Raw genomic sequence first — 14,972 nt, 5'->3', positions numbered from 1 at the left:
TTGAATTCATTGCAATACTTTGATCATTCTTCATAGCAGGGTAAACCTTTTAAGCAAAAACATGACTTACTTACTTTAAGCCTTTTTTCTCAAATGATCCTGGAAACGTGCATATTTGGATGAATATTTTGTGGACTCAGACAACAAGCTTTCACACGCGTGTTCAGGAAGGAGGCATGAGCGCAGGTAGGTGCCATGCGGATGCATATGGCCACCGACTGTCTCCAGTGAGCAGTTAATCATTCTTTGCAATGGCTTCTTAGCTCAGCGAATTTTTCACAAAGTAATGAGTGCTTTATTCCTTGAAAAATATTTCTAAATGACTTAGTATGTAGTGTACCTATTATATCAGGAGTACATTTTGTTGTTACAAGACTTTGAAAAGCATGAAGACTGTTGTGCAGTTGAAATATTTCCCCCAGACATTTGATTGCCTACGTACAGGCTACATTAAGGAACAGAAGCAAAACAGCCCTTGTGGTCTCACAGACGTCCTATCAGAGTGCAGACAAAATCCAATTTGTTCCATTTGGTGAAGAGGTCATTTCTACAATAGCTGCTGAACTGCATGAGTAAAAGATATGATAAGTGAAGTGTATTTCATACTAAACTTGTGCTTGCTTGGTAAAGCAAATCATGTTCTTTCTGGTTAATATTTTTAAAATATTCATATTCGTTAAAGTAAACTTGCCCTACCCGATCTGGAGCATCAGCCTGCAAACTGAATGGGTCCCGAGGTGAATTCTGATCAAGCGCATGTACCTTGGCTGCAGGCTCAATCCCCAGCCCCGTCAGGACTCGTGTGGGAGGCAACCATTGGATATGTCTCTCTCACAACAATGTTTCTCTCTGTGTCTCCCATTCCTGTCCACTCGCTCGAAAATTTGTTAATCCTCACCTGGAAAAATATCCCCAGTTGAGGATTAACAATAAATAAATAAACTTAAATATTTTGCTTTTTCTTTGTATGCAGCTCTTTAGAAGTAAAGCTTCTCTCCCCACCCAAACTTAGTAACATTTCATTTTATAAGATTTTAAGTCAAAGTCTTATCCTTGGTAGAAAGTCCATCCATTCTAAACTCTCTATTTCTCTAGAAAATGTATAATCTAAAATCGCCAGGAGGAGTCGCCGGCCGTCTCCTCTCATGGCCTGAGACAGGAAAGAGCCTCTGTAGTCTGTCCCCTGTCAACGCCACGGTCACCTCCCTGCGAGTCTCAGCTCCCAATGAAACAGTCATTTAACTGTGTGAAGAGGGCCGATCTTTTATTTATTTTTTAATTTTTTTTTATTTTTAATTTTTTTATTAAATTATTATCTTTGTACATATACCATTGCCCCCCATACATGCCCTCCCTCCCCAGAGTTTTGTGGCCATTGGTTGTACTTATATGCATGTATACAAGTCCTTCAGTTGATCTCTTATCTACCCCAGATCTCCCTACCCTCCCCGCTGTAATTTGACAGTCTGCTTGTTGTCTTTACTGTCTCTATATCTATCTTTTGGTTCTTCCGTTTATAATGTTCTTTATCATCCATAAATAAGTGAGGTCATGTGGTGTTTCTCTTTCATTGACTGGCTTATTTCACTCAGCATGATGTTCTCCAATTCCATCCAGGTTGCTGTAAATGATGAGAATTTCTTCTTTTTATGGCAGCATAATATTCCATTGTGTAGATGTACCATAGGTTTTGGATCCAATCATCTGCTGATGGAGGGCCAATCTTTTAACTTCACATTAACCAGAACTATCTTTTTGGCATTACCAGGAACACTGGTCTCAATATGAAAGTGCGACATCAAGTCAGGAACCCGGAGGGCCATCCCCTGAAGCCGCCCGTGGCCAGCAGCCTTCCAGAAGAGCCGCCGGGCACAGGGCCCGCACACGGCAGAAGCACAGGCACGGCCGGAAGTCTTCGGTGATGGAGGAGCTGGTTTTCAGTCAGGGGAACCCGAAAGACACTCCCAGACGACACTCTCAGAACAAGCCTGGGGAGGCGTCCAGAAGGTACGAGGCAGCTGCGGTCACGCTTGCCCCCCGCGGTGACTTGCAACACTCAGGGGCTCCTAGGGGCCAGGGCCCCCACGGAGCCGCCCACAGATTCACTCCACCGCAGCAGACTTTTGACAAGGTGTTATTATACAAAAATGCTCCTGGCTACCACTCGGTGATGAATTTTAACAAAAAAAGAGGACGCAAAGACCAAGAAGAGGACAGAATTTCATACCAGCAGCTACACGTGAACACTCTTGCCCATATGGACTTGAACTACCCTAATGGACTCACTAAGAGACAAGTGCCCCTGCGTCACAAAGGCTCTCAGTCTGCTTCTAAAGTAAATGTTAACAGAGCAACTGAAAATAAGAAGCAACCCAAAGCAACTCACCCAGAGGCCAGATATAAGAACTTGGAAATATTATGGTAAGAATGCTGTTTTCGCAAGTGAATTTCTAGAGGAGAAAGACATGAGCGGAAGGATGGGAAGTGGCGGAGGGGGTGAGGGGGGGGGTGTGGAAGGGTCATGGCATGGTCAGAGGAAAGGAAAAATTTACCTAACAACATCCTTGGCTCCAATTTCTGCCTAAAATAGTCCACTTTTGATGTATTTTTTCTTTTTCCCTGTCTCCTCCACTCTAGTTAAACCAGAGTTTGGAGGGAGGGGAGAAGGAGAGAAAGACGAAAGACCCAGGCTTAGAATTTCCCTATCTGCCACTGGCCCCATCTCCCGTGGATTATGAAGATATACCAGCCTTATAAAAGGAGTTGGGGAATATGCCCCTGTTTTGCATTCTTTGGGATTCTTCCATTACTTGAAGATTTAACAGAATTGTTTGTAAAACTATTCAAGTCATATGTACTTTTGGTTTCACTTTGTTCTATTGTTTGTAGGTAGATTTCAACTTTCACGACTTACATTGATTGTGATACTCATATATTTGAATTGATTTCTACCATTTTGACTGGTCCTTCTTTGCATCTTTTTTTTTTTTAACTGATAGAATATTTTTTGTTACTTTTTCCCTAGAAAAAGGGAAACACATATATATTTTTCTATTGGAAATATATATTCTCTTTCTATTATTTTACCTTACTTAACTACATTAGTGTAAAATTAATATTTCCATTCTCCTCTAGAATATATTTTAGTATATGTGCTGCCGAAGCGAGCTCCTCTAGAATATATTTAATATCAATGGATCATTATTACCAGGTCACTATTTATGCCACACATTATATTTTTGTTATATTATCCAAAACCTTATATCTCCAAAAGTAATCTTACTTTTATTGTTATTTAGAGTCAGTGATGTTTTTATTCTTTTTTTTATAGAATTTATTGGACTGATATTTCTATATATACAAGCCTAATATGTTAAGTGTCTCACTGAGCAGTCAACCAACTAGTGTCTGTGACATGCACTGACCACCAGGGACAGATGCTCCAACCAGTAGGTTAGCTTGCTGCTATGGTCCAGTGGATTGGGCCTGGGTGAGACAGGGCCAGACAAGCCCTGGAGCATTCCCATGGTCATTCCCATGGTCCCTCCCCGGCCACTGGCCCCTAGAGGCCCCAAATGGGACTGAGTGAGATGGCCCTGATCAGTCCCGATCTCTGGCCAGGCGGAAGGACCCCACTCGTGCACGAATTTGTGCATCACACCTCTAGTTCGTTAATAAAATTATATAGGTTTCAGGTGTACATTCTATATACAGCATCTTTATGTTGTACTAGAGGCCTGGTGCAAGAAATTTGTGCAGGGGGTGTGTGTCCCTCAGCCTAGCATGCACCCTCTCCTTGAGGGATGTCCAACTACCCATTTAGGCATAATCCCGATAGGATTAGGCCTAAATGGGAGTTGAACATCCCTCTCACAATCCAGAACTGCTGGCTACCTACTGCTCACCTGCCTGCCTTCCTGATTGCCCCTAATTGCCCTCCTCTGCCAGCCTGGTCACCCCTAACTGCCTTCCTTTGCAGGCATGGTCACTCCTAACTGCCCTCCCCTGCAGGCATGGTCACCCCTATCTCCCCTCCCCTGCAGGCCTGGTCCCCCCCAACTGCTCTCCCATGCAGGTCTGGGTCCCCTCCCAGCTGCCCTTTCCTGCAGGCCCAGTCATCCCTAACTTCACTCCTCTGCCAGCCTGATCACCCCTAACTGCCCTTCCCTGCAGGCCTGGTCCCTCCCAACTGCCCTCCCCTGCTGGCCATCTTGTGGCAGTCATCTTGTGTCCACATGGGGGCAACCATCTTTGACCACATGGAGGCAGCCATCTTGTGTGTTGGGATGATGGTCAATTTGCATATTATTCTTCTGTTAGATAAGATAGAGGCCTGCTGCATGGGTGTGGGGTGGCTGGTTTGCCCTGAAGAGAGAGGAAAAGATAGAGAGAAATATCAATGTGAGAGAAGCACATCAATTGGTTGCCTCCTGCACACATCCTGACCAGGGCCAGGGCCGAACCTGGAACCAAGGTACATGCCCTTGACCAGAATTGAACCTGGGGCCCTTTAGTGTGCAGACCAACACCCTTCCACAGAGCCATACAGGCTAGGACCAATTTGCATTTAAAATGAATATTGATAAGTACATATTTATTGCCATTTTATTCTTTTAACTGTAGTCTGTTTCTTTTTCTTTTCTTCCTCATACTCTTTGTCCTTCTCATCATTGTCATCCTACTTCTCATCCTCCTCATTTTTATTATCATCATTATTAAAGAAGGCTCTTTAACATTTCCTGTAATACTGTTTGGTGGTAACAAACTCCTTTAGCTGTTTTTGTCTGGGAGGCTCATTTCTTCGTCAATTTTAAATGATAGTCTTGCTGAGTAAAAGTAGTCTTTGTTGTAGGTTCTTGCTTTTTATCACTTTGAATATTTTATGCCAGTTCCTTCTGTTTCCATTGAGAGATCAGCTGATAGCCTTATGGGAGCTCCCTTATAGGTAACTGACTGTCTTTCTCTTGCAGCTTTTAAGATTCTCTCTTTGTCTTTAATCTTTGACATTTTTATTATGATGTGTCTTGGTGTGGGCCTCTTTGGGGTCATATTGTGTGAGACCCTTTACACTTCCTGGGTTGTATATCTTTTTCCTTCAACAAGTTTGGGAAGTTTTCGGTTATATTTCTACAAATAAGTTCTCAGTCCCTTCCTCTCTCTCTTCTTCCTGTACTCCCATGAAGAGGATGATGTAACACTTTCTGTTTTTCCAAGGTCCCTTAATCTATCTTCATTTTATTTAATTCATTTTGCTGTTCTGCTTAGGGGTTTTCTTCCACTTTGTTTTCCAAATCACTGATTAGATCCTCTGCTTCATCCAACCTACTGTTTATTTTTTCTACTGTGTTCTTCATTCCTGACTGGTTCTTTTTTTATGGTTTCATGCCCTCTTTCATACTGTGGTAAGTTCCTTGAGCATTCTTATAACCATTGTTTTGAACTCTATTTCTGATAAATGTTTCCCTTCATTTCTTTCATTTAGCTTTTTTCCTGGAGATTTATCCTATTTTTTTCATCTGGGGCCTGCTGCTTTGTCTCCCCATTTTGGCTGCCTCTTTGTGTTTGTTTCTATGTATGAGGTAGGTCTACTATTGCTACCAGTCTTGGTAACATGGGCCTTATGTAGTATGTGTCCTGTGGGATGCAGTGGCACAGTCTCCTTGGTCACCTGTGCTGGGTGCTCCATGAATAATCCTTGTGTGGTTATGTGGGACCTTCTGCTGCAGCTGAGTGTTGATTGCTATTGGCCCATTAAGGCATGGAGTTGACCCTCAGGCTGGCTGACTGTGAGGATCTATCCCGACCACAGTGTACAAGTGCTGTGCAGATGCTGACCACACAGAGCAGCTTTCGCCTCAGCAGGGTCTTGTTCCTCCCACAGTTTCCCTGTGGATGTGCTGCTTGTGATCCTAATTGGATCCTGCTCTGATGTTGTCTGATGCTGAACACAGGGTGTGTTGGTTCCGGGGCCTCTTGGGAGGAATTCTGATGCAGTCCAATGGCAGTCACTGCCTGTGACTGGCCCTGGGCAATCAGGTTGGAGCTACAAAGTGATCCACGATCTGGCTGCCTCTGCTGGGCCTGGGGGTGCATGCAAAGGACCAAGGCCTGTTTCCACCAGCACCATGCTTGGGGACAGGTCAGCAAAAGGCCTACCATACCCTGAGATCTGCCTCTGCCTCCCTCTGCCTGCAGCTTCCTGTTTGGCCAGGTCACTGAAAGAGCCTCTGGCAGTACTTGAGTTGCAGGAGGTAGGTTCTCAGTGAGTCACCAGGTAGTGGCTATTGCTTCTCCCCAGGCTGATGCAGTGTGGAGGTGACTGCTCTGCCCACGAAAGACAGTGTGTGCAGTGGGGAGAGGGACTCAGCACAGGCATCCTGGTGCCTTCCCTTCAGCTTCCCCCCAACAGCCCCAAACCCCAGTCTCTCCTCACATGGCTTGATTCTGCTCCACCCTCCCTTCCCCGGAGCCCAGGGTGAGTGGCTGCAAATGAGCTTTGTGTGTTGGCCCTCTCAGAAGGTGCCTGTATCTTCACTGGACTCCGTCACTCTCTGGCAGACAGAAACCCCACTGCTTTTCACACTAGATGTTATGTGGACGCTTCTTCATGGCTCTGATGCTCTGGGCTGGGGAGCCTTGCATTGGGTTGAGACCTCACTTTCCTGAGGGGAAACTTTTGCAGCTGAGATATCCTTCCAGACTCTGAGCCATCACCTGTAGGAACAGGGCCAGTTCTTTGCACTTCTCCACCCTTCCTACCAGTTTTGATGTGGCATCGTCTGCAAATCCTTTGTTGTAAGACTTCTATTCAGCTCATATCCATTGGTTATTTAGATTGATTGCTCTGTATTTTAGTTGTAATCCCAGTTTGATCCTGGGAGGAGGTAACTGTAGCTTCCATCTACTCCACTACCATCTTGGGTCCCCTCAAGTAAAAGATGGTTTACATTTAACTAATTGTTAATTAATGTGGAGATATATATATATATATATATATATATATATATATATATATATATATATGGATTTCAGGGAGAGAGACAGAGAAACATCAATGATGAGAGAGAATCATGGACCAGCTGCTTCCTGCATGCCTCCTACTAGGAATCAAGCCCACAAACCAGGCAGGTGCCCTGACCGGGAATGGAACTATGACCTCCTGGTTCATAGGTCAATGCTCAACCACTGAGTCATGCCCACCGGGCATTGATGGTTTTGCCTCATATTCTTCCTTCTATTTTATTCTTTTTTCCTGAAGTGGATTCTCTAGAGGTTCTTTCAGCAAGTATTGTGTCACTGGTATGCTGGAGTGTTATCTGCCTCTAGAAGGGTTCGGGAATCTGGAGAAGGGGCTTTGAGTAAATGAATAAAGAGACTAGACATGAAATATGAATTTGGGAGGCATTTTTGGGGAGCCAGGATGAGTTCTCTGAGTCTCTGGACCCCTTGCTTTATATTAACCCATTTGCCCTATAGCAAAGCAGATATACATATGAAAGGTAGATGATCAGATTGGGGGAACTGCCCTCAGCTGTCTGGCAGCAGGCAGTAAGACAAGCAGTCTTCAGGTTTGGGGAAATGCTTTCAGCTATTGCGGCAGCAGGTACTATGAGTCAGCCCTGCTAAAGCCCCGAGGTTCCTCAGCCTTTCGGTGAACTGCTTGCCTTTATGACCTGCTGGAATCAGCTCCAGCGCTGGTAAACTTACCTGCATCACTTTATCCTTCATCTTATAGTATAGTTTAACCTGATAGAGAATTAACCTCTTCAAAAACATTATTTTTCTCTCTCCTAGTTTGTGTTCTTTTAAAAGTCTTTTATCAATATAATTATTCATTTTGTTTATAATCTGTTTGTTTTCCTCTTGTTTGTTTTAAGGTCTCTCCTTTGCTTTTAGTATTCTGAAGTTTCACAGTGAATTATCTAGGTATGAAACTTTAAATCCTAATTGTTATTCTTCTATGATCCCTAAATATGAGGATTCATCTCTTTTATAAATTTTGAAAAATTACCACCAGTTTTCCCTTTGAATATTATGTCTTCCATATTTGCTTTATTTTTCCTCTGGAAACACCAAATACATGTATATTAGATTCTTTTATTCTAGACTGTGCATCTTTTTTAACTCTTTATTTTTCAGCTGTTATCTCTCTGTGCTTCTTTCTGAGAAGTTTCCTCTGATGAGTTTTGCAGTGCAGTAGCTCTCAGCTGGGTTAATTCTCATGAATGTACCCATTGAGTTATACATTTTAATGAGGGTATTTTTCTGTCGAGAATCTTTATGTGGTTCTGATTAGAACCTTCCTGTTCTTTTTTTCCAAATATATTTCTCAGAGTTTTGATTTCTTCTTTCATATCTTTAATGATTTTAAACATGCTTACTTTATGAATGTTATCTAACATTCTATTATCTGAAGTTCTTAGAAATATTCTACTGCTTTGTGTGTGTGCATATTTGTCTGCTAACTCTCATACTTGGTAGAATATATCCTCATCTATTCTAGGATTTGGGATTGTCAGCTTATGTTCAGCTATCTTGTCTGTAGACTGCTAGGCACCCTGGGGTGACATTGTATTCCTCCAGAGAACTTTTTTATTTGTTTCCCCCATTACTACAGAGGCACCCTGATTCCAGGATCATTTTTATGTTAATTTCTTTGTGTTAAGTTGCCATGATTATATAAAGTAAAATTTAACCTAAATATTTTCCCATGGAAATTCACAGAATTTTTTTTTTTTCCAATTCAGAGCCTAGACCGAGACAGGTAGGCTTGCCCTGTTGTTTGTCATGGCTGGCCAATGAGCTTCTCAGCACGCCGCCTCTGCGTTGAGGATGCAGCTCTTTGAGGGTTGCAGCTTCATACAGGCATCTCCGACCTGATTCCCCGCCGCACAGGGGGCCATGGTCTCCCATGTCCAGCTCGTGTCAAACGTTAAAACTCAGGAGACGTTTTGGACTAATAGCTTCAGTTTATGCAAAATCTGCTTTACTTTTAGGGTTTTGTTTTTGTTTGAGTTGTCTTTGAAGATTCCCTGCTTTTCATACTAATTCAACTACTTGTTTTATTTAATCCAGCATTATTAGGTATTTTGGAGTGGAAAATTCTTTGACTTTTCAAAATGGTGTGTTTTTTTTTTCTTTTTAAAGTGCAATAAATGAAAGTTATAAATAAAAGCTAGATTAATCTAAAGATAAAAATAGCCCTAGCTGGTTTTGCTCAGTGGATAGAGTATCAGCCTGTGTACTGAACGGTCCCAGGTTCAATTCTGGTCAAGGGCACATGCCTGGGTTACAGGCTTGATCCCCAGTAGGGGCCATGCAGGAGGCAGCTGATCAGTGATTCTCTCTCATCATTGATGTTTCTTTCTTCCATCTCCCTTCCTCTCTGAAATCAATAATAATCCTATATAATAAAGGGCTAATATGCAAATCGACTGAATGGCAGAACGACCAGTTGCTATGACGTGCACTGACCACCAGGGGTCAGACCATCAATGCAGGAGCTCAGTCAGAAGCTGAGCTTATGGCTGGAAAGCAAAACAGTGGTCGTGGGAGCCTCTCCCACCTCCATGGAAGTGCTAAGGATGTCTGACTGACAGCTTAGGCCCGCTAGCCAACTGGACATTCCTCAAGGGCTCCTGGACTGTGTAAGGGCGCAGGTCGAGCTGAGGGACCCCCCAACCTGAGTGTACGGATTTCATGCACCAGACGGGCCCCTAAAATATATATATATGTATGTATTTTGAGTTAAGAAATTAATGTATGAAAAGGTCGTTAAAGTGATTTATGGAGTAAAAAATACATCAAAATAATGGTTGCTAAAGAGTGTTGTGCCATGTGTGTATCAGGTCTTATTAATAGATCTGTGCTTTTTCCCCATAAGGAACTTCCATCCTTCCCCGGACAGCTCCCCTGAGGAGGCTCCAGGCTCGCGGCTGGGGCGGCTCATGGAGCAGCACCAGCAAGCCTTGGCACAGCTGGCCGAGGTGCAGCCCGGCGCAGGGGCCTCGGCCAGGGTCATATTCCCACCCATTCTGCCAAGAACAGAAAGTGAATCCCAACTCAACTCAGAGAAAAGCCGAAGGAACCAGCTGGAAATAAGCCGCACCAATTCCGAAGGCTATCTGCTTCAACTGGAGAAAGGAAAAAAGAATAGAAAGCGCAGCATTAAGGTATCACAGCCTTTGACCAAATAACCGTTAGCTTGAGCTCATACCTTGGTTTTCAGCCGCGTCCTTACGGCCTGGGGTGGGGATGGTCACCCCTGAGCAGAGTCTCCTCCCCGGAGCCCACTCCCCCGCGCCTTCCTGAGGCTGCTGCACAGAAATGCCCATGGCCAGCTCCTTTCCGCTCCATCCCGGGAAGGGCCGCACCTGCAGAGGCCATAGCCCTTTGGCACCCGCTTGCACATCACACCCTCAGAAAAGCCCCACACCCACACCCCGCCTCACCCCGAGTCAGGGCTGAGTCTCAGCCAAGAAGAGGAGGTGGTTGAGCGAGTGGAAGTGTGTGGCCACTGCGAGTCCCCTCCGCCCACGGTCTCCCCACCCCAGACCAGCGGGCCCTCCGCTCAGCGGCTCCGGAGCCCATGGCAGGGGGCATGCCGGGCTTCCCTCAGAAGACTCAGCAGCACTAGCAGCTCTGTGCACCACGTCTCTAAGGCTGCGTCTGTGTAAAGAAGGGGAATGGGGGGAGGGAACGGCAAAGTGCAATGTTTCGGAAGAAATGAGGCCTGGGAGGAGCTGTTTTACGGCCTTTATCCCGTTGGGAGCACCAAGAACCCTCAGGAAAGATCACGTGCTTCAGGGGACGCAGTCAGGAGGAGCTGGAGGGGTGCTTGTGTTAGGGGGTGCTCTCCCTGGAGAGGCCTGTGATGGGATGGAGATGTGGATGTAAGGTCACTGGGGAGGGAGTGGGCGGGGTCACTGAGGAGGGAGGAGGGTCACTGAGGAGGAAGTGGGCGGGGCGGGGTCACTAAGGAGGGAGTGGGCGGGGCGGGGTCACCGAGGAGGGAGTGGGCGGGGTCACTGAGGAGGGAGTGGGCGGTGGGTGGGGTCACTGAGGAGGGAGTGGGCGGGGCGGGGTCACTGAGGAGGGAGTGGGCGGGGTGGGGTCACTGAGGAGGGAAGAGGGTCACTGAGGAGGGATGGGCGGTGGGCGGGGTCACTGAGGAGGAAGTGGGCGGGGCAGGTCACTGAGGAGGGAGTGGGCGGGGTCACTGAGGAGGGAGTGGGCGGGGTCACTGAGGAGGGAGTGAGCAGTGGGTGGGGTCACTGAGGAGGGAGGGGGTCACTGAGGAGGGAGTGGGCGGGGGGGGGGGTCACTGAGGAGGAAGTGGGCGGGGCAGGTCACTGAGGAGGGAGTGGGCGGGGTCACTAAGGAGGGAGTGGGCGGGGTCACTGAGGAGGGAGTGGGCGGGGTCACTGAGGAGGGAGTGGGCGGGGTCACTGAGGAGGGAGTGGGCGGGGTCACTGAGGAGGGAGTGAGCAGTGGGTGGGGTCACTGAGGAGGGAGTGGGCGGGGCGGAGGGAGGTGCTCGGTGATGCGGGTACAGCAGAGGCTGCAGCCCCGCTGAGGGGTCTGAGTGGGGCTGACCCTCAAAGGCGAGGGGCCCTCAAAGGCCCCGGCTTTGGCGACCCACCCGGACCAGCATGGCTATTGAGTGGCCCTGGGAAGGCTGTGACTGTGGCACAGGGAGGCCCCAGCTGTGACCTCACCACAGCACCCCAGGGGGGCACCCTCCCAGCGTGGGGGGCGCTCCCTCACTCGGCTTGGACGCGCCTTTGTGGGGTCCCAGCGGGGAGCTGTGGGGTGCTGGTGAAAAGAGAGCGGCGTGACCGTCGCAGCAGGTTCAGTCACAGGGAAGGGGGGGCACCGTGTAAAGGGCTTCCGCACAATGTGGCAATTTAAATAATTTAAATGGGGGGAGATGCCTGGGGGTCTCAGCCTGAAGAGGAAGAGGACCCAAAGGCCGACACGCCCCGCTGGGGTGGGCAGGTTCAGGAGCCAGCTGTGAGCGAGTCCCAGGGTGATGGAGAATGGACAGGAGAGCCTGCCGGAGCGTTTGGGCGCAGGCCCAGCCGCAGGGAGCCCCGCAGGACGCGCCAGGCCCGCTGCCGCTGCCAGGCTGGCCCCGGGCTGAGGACGGGGGAAGCAGGTGGCCGCGCCCAGGGAGCTTGTTTGTCATTTGAAAAAGGAGGGCTTCAGCCCTGGCCGGCGTGGCCCAGTGGGTAAAGCGTCAGCCTATGGACCCAAGGGTCCCAGGTTCAGTTCCCGTCAGGGCACATGCCTGGGTTGCAGGCTTGATCCCCAGTAGGGGGCGTGAAGGGGGCAGCCGATCAATGATTCTCTCTCACCATTGATGTTTCTGGCTCTCTCTCCCTCTCCCTCTCTGAAATCAAGAAAAAAATTATTTAAAAAAAAAAAAGGGGGGGGGGGGGATGGACGGCACAGAGGAATGTTAACGTGACCAGAGCAGCCAGGAGATGCCCGCAGGGGGTTACAGTCAGTGCATCCTCGGGCGGGGCCTCCAGAGGAAAGGAAAGAGCTGCTCTGAAGAGCAGAGAGCTGGGCCAGGCAGACCGTGAGTCCGTTCCAGAGAGAAAGCCTGGCCTGGCTGCGGTGTGGCTGAGGTTGGGGCTATGAAACACCAGCCCATTCCTGCCTCCTCCCCCCACCCCCCAGGCCTGCGGTGCAGTCACCAGCTCGCCCAGCCCACTGCCCAGCAGGCCCCACCCGCGCCCTCACAGCCACTGGGGGCCTCCCTGCTCCTCATCCTGACTCCACTCCCTCCCACCCTCTGCTCAGCTGGGCCTGCTTCCTGCCTCGGCTGTGGAGGGTGGAGCTGGGTGACCCCGTTTCACTGTAAGAAATGTGTTTCTGGGATCAAAGTACCCCCCTCCCCCGCGGACACACAGAAGCATCGTTGCACGGTGGGCTCTGCGGTGCCATCGGCACGGGAAGCACCTCATAAACAGCACGGTGTTGTAGACCAGGAAGCCAGACGCTCATTCCTGGGGAGTGCACCCAGGGCTCGGCACCACGCCCTCCACGTGGGCATGGCCTGTGTCCCCCCGCAGTCCGCTGCCAGGCTAACGTAGCTCACACACCCGCATCGGAGGCTGCAGGCTGCTGAAAGCGGGCGCTTTTGCTGCAGGGAAGGTAGTGATGTCCTCCCGGGGGGGCCAGTCGGCTCACGTCAGGACAGATTCCCCTGCGCTCACCCGGATCGCGCAGGAGGGCCGGCCCGGAGGGTCCTCAGAGGGAAGAGGGAGGCAGATCCCGTCAGGGCACAGGCACGCCTGGGCAGGGGGGCAGGTTCAGGCCGCCCAATGGCCAAGAATCACCACCCTGCCGGCCGCAGGCCGCCTTTGGTTTCCTGTGCATGTGGAAGGCATGTCTACACTAGACTTAGGCCCTTCAGTGTCATCCAACACAGTGCACACACCTTCATTAAACATGCCTGCTGCGGAAAGTGCCGGCCTAAGAAAGAAAACCCATGCTGGCTGGGCGGGTGAGTGGGGTAAGGACTCGGCCACCAGAGTTCACATCTCCCGCCTCCCATCTCCTCTCCAGCACAGGGACTCTGGGGCTTGGGCGAGTGCCCCGTGCACCTAAGTGCCCGTTTCCTCACGTGCGCAGTGAGGACTGCCCTTTTTGTGGGGTCGGGGTGGTGATGAAGTTACATGATGGAAAGCCTTTGCTCGCGAGGACCAAACAGCAGCCAGACGTCCTTTCCTTCCTCAATGGTCTGAACTGTTCACTGCGCGGCCCGGCGCCAGCACAGCGCAGGGCCGGGGCTGGGGCGGGCAGGAGGGAGGCGGGAAGTGCCTGTGCTGCTTCCCCAGCCCGCTCCCCGCCTGGAAACCCCTCCCTCCTGCCTTCCTTCCGAGATGGTGCAACCCCTCCAGGTCCACCTCCTCCGCCCACGCCTTCCCCGGTTCTGCCAAATGCGCAAGCACCTTGGTCCGGAAGCAGCTCCAAAGCTGGGCTGGTGCAGAGGGAGCCCTGCGGACAGCAGGCGGCCAGGCACCGACAGAGGATCTGTCCAGGTCTTGCCCGTTTGCTGATCAGCAATCTGTGGTCTCCAAGGGAATCGGCCTGAATCCCATTAAAAATCTGAGGATGCGTAGATAATAGGCCTTCTCCTCACTTCCGTGTGAGTCCAGGCATTGTCCGCGCCATCCCGTCCAGACGCCAGTGGGAGAGATAACCACGCCGCCCAAAGCACCTGCCGCAGCCCCAGGCGCGCTGCCCCCTCCCCCAACCCTCCGCGCGCTGCTCCCCGGGGCACGCTGCTCCCCCCCCCCCAACCCTCCGCGCGCTGCTCCCCGGGGCAAGCTGCTCCCCGCCCCCCCCCCCCCCTCCGCGGCGCGCTGCCACCTGGGCAGCTGTGATGGGCCGGCTGCTGTCGCACAGCCTGGGCGTCGCTGCACCGCTGCTCCCGAGAAGGGGTTTCCGTGGATTGAGTGTAGCAGCCGCAGAGCAGCTTCCTTCCTGTGCCTCCCCACCACCACCACCCCCCCCCCCCCAGTGTTTGAGCCTGATCTGTTCTGTGTCTCTCCTCTGACTGAAGGTGTTTAGAAAGAGCCTGCTGCACACACCCCCTACCCCCCCCCCCCCCCCCCAAGCAGGGCCATGACCTCCTCAATCGTTTCCAGTCGGGCACACAGTTGCTCCTCCAGGGGGAGAAGTGGGCTGAGTTACTGGCAAACCTCAGGAGCCTCCGCAGGAGACCAGAGCGGAGCCGCCGGGAGCCAGGTGGGGGCAGAGACCAGCTGGGACTGTGGCTGCCTCTGGGAGTGGAACCTGACAGCGCAGTCTTTGCTGGTCTTTTGTGTGTGTGTGTGGGGGGGGGGGGGGTGTGCATCAAGCCATTGTGAACGTCCAGTCTTGTACAGCCAAGGAGAAGTAAATCAAAGTAAAGTCTAGGGATTATTTTGTTACAAAGGCCTTTGAAGAGGGGGAAAGCA

The 14,972-nt window shown here is 50.1% G+C and overlaps 1 protein-coding gene across 5 annotated transcripts in view; it reads left to right on the top strand.

Annotated features, from left to right (window-relative positions):
- Positions 1-14,972, top strand: part of JHY (junctional cadherin complex regulator) — a 105,374-nt gene that overhangs the window by 79,572 nt on the left and 10,830 nt on the right. For all 5 annotated transcript variants that reach the window (XM_084868431.1, XM_084868427.1, XM_084868429.1 and 2 more), the window contains exons 4-5: positions 1,769-2,421; positions 9,884-10,172. In XM_084868431.1, the coding sequence (XP_084724557.1) occupies positions 1,769-2,421; positions 9,884-10,172 (942 nt within the window). The remainder of the gene's footprint in view (positions 1-1,768; positions 2,422-9,883; positions 10,173-14,972) is intronic.

Source organism: Pipistrellus hanaki (genome assembly GCF_964339955.1).
Source record: "Pipistrellus hanaki genome assembly, chromosome: 19".
Taxonomy (NCBI): Eukaryota; Metazoa; Chordata; class Mammalia; order Chiroptera; family Vespertilionidae; genus Pipistrellus; species Pipistrellus hanaki.
The sequence above is the reverse complement of the archived record's forward strand: the minus strand, read 5'-3'. Positions and strand labels throughout refer to the sequence as shown.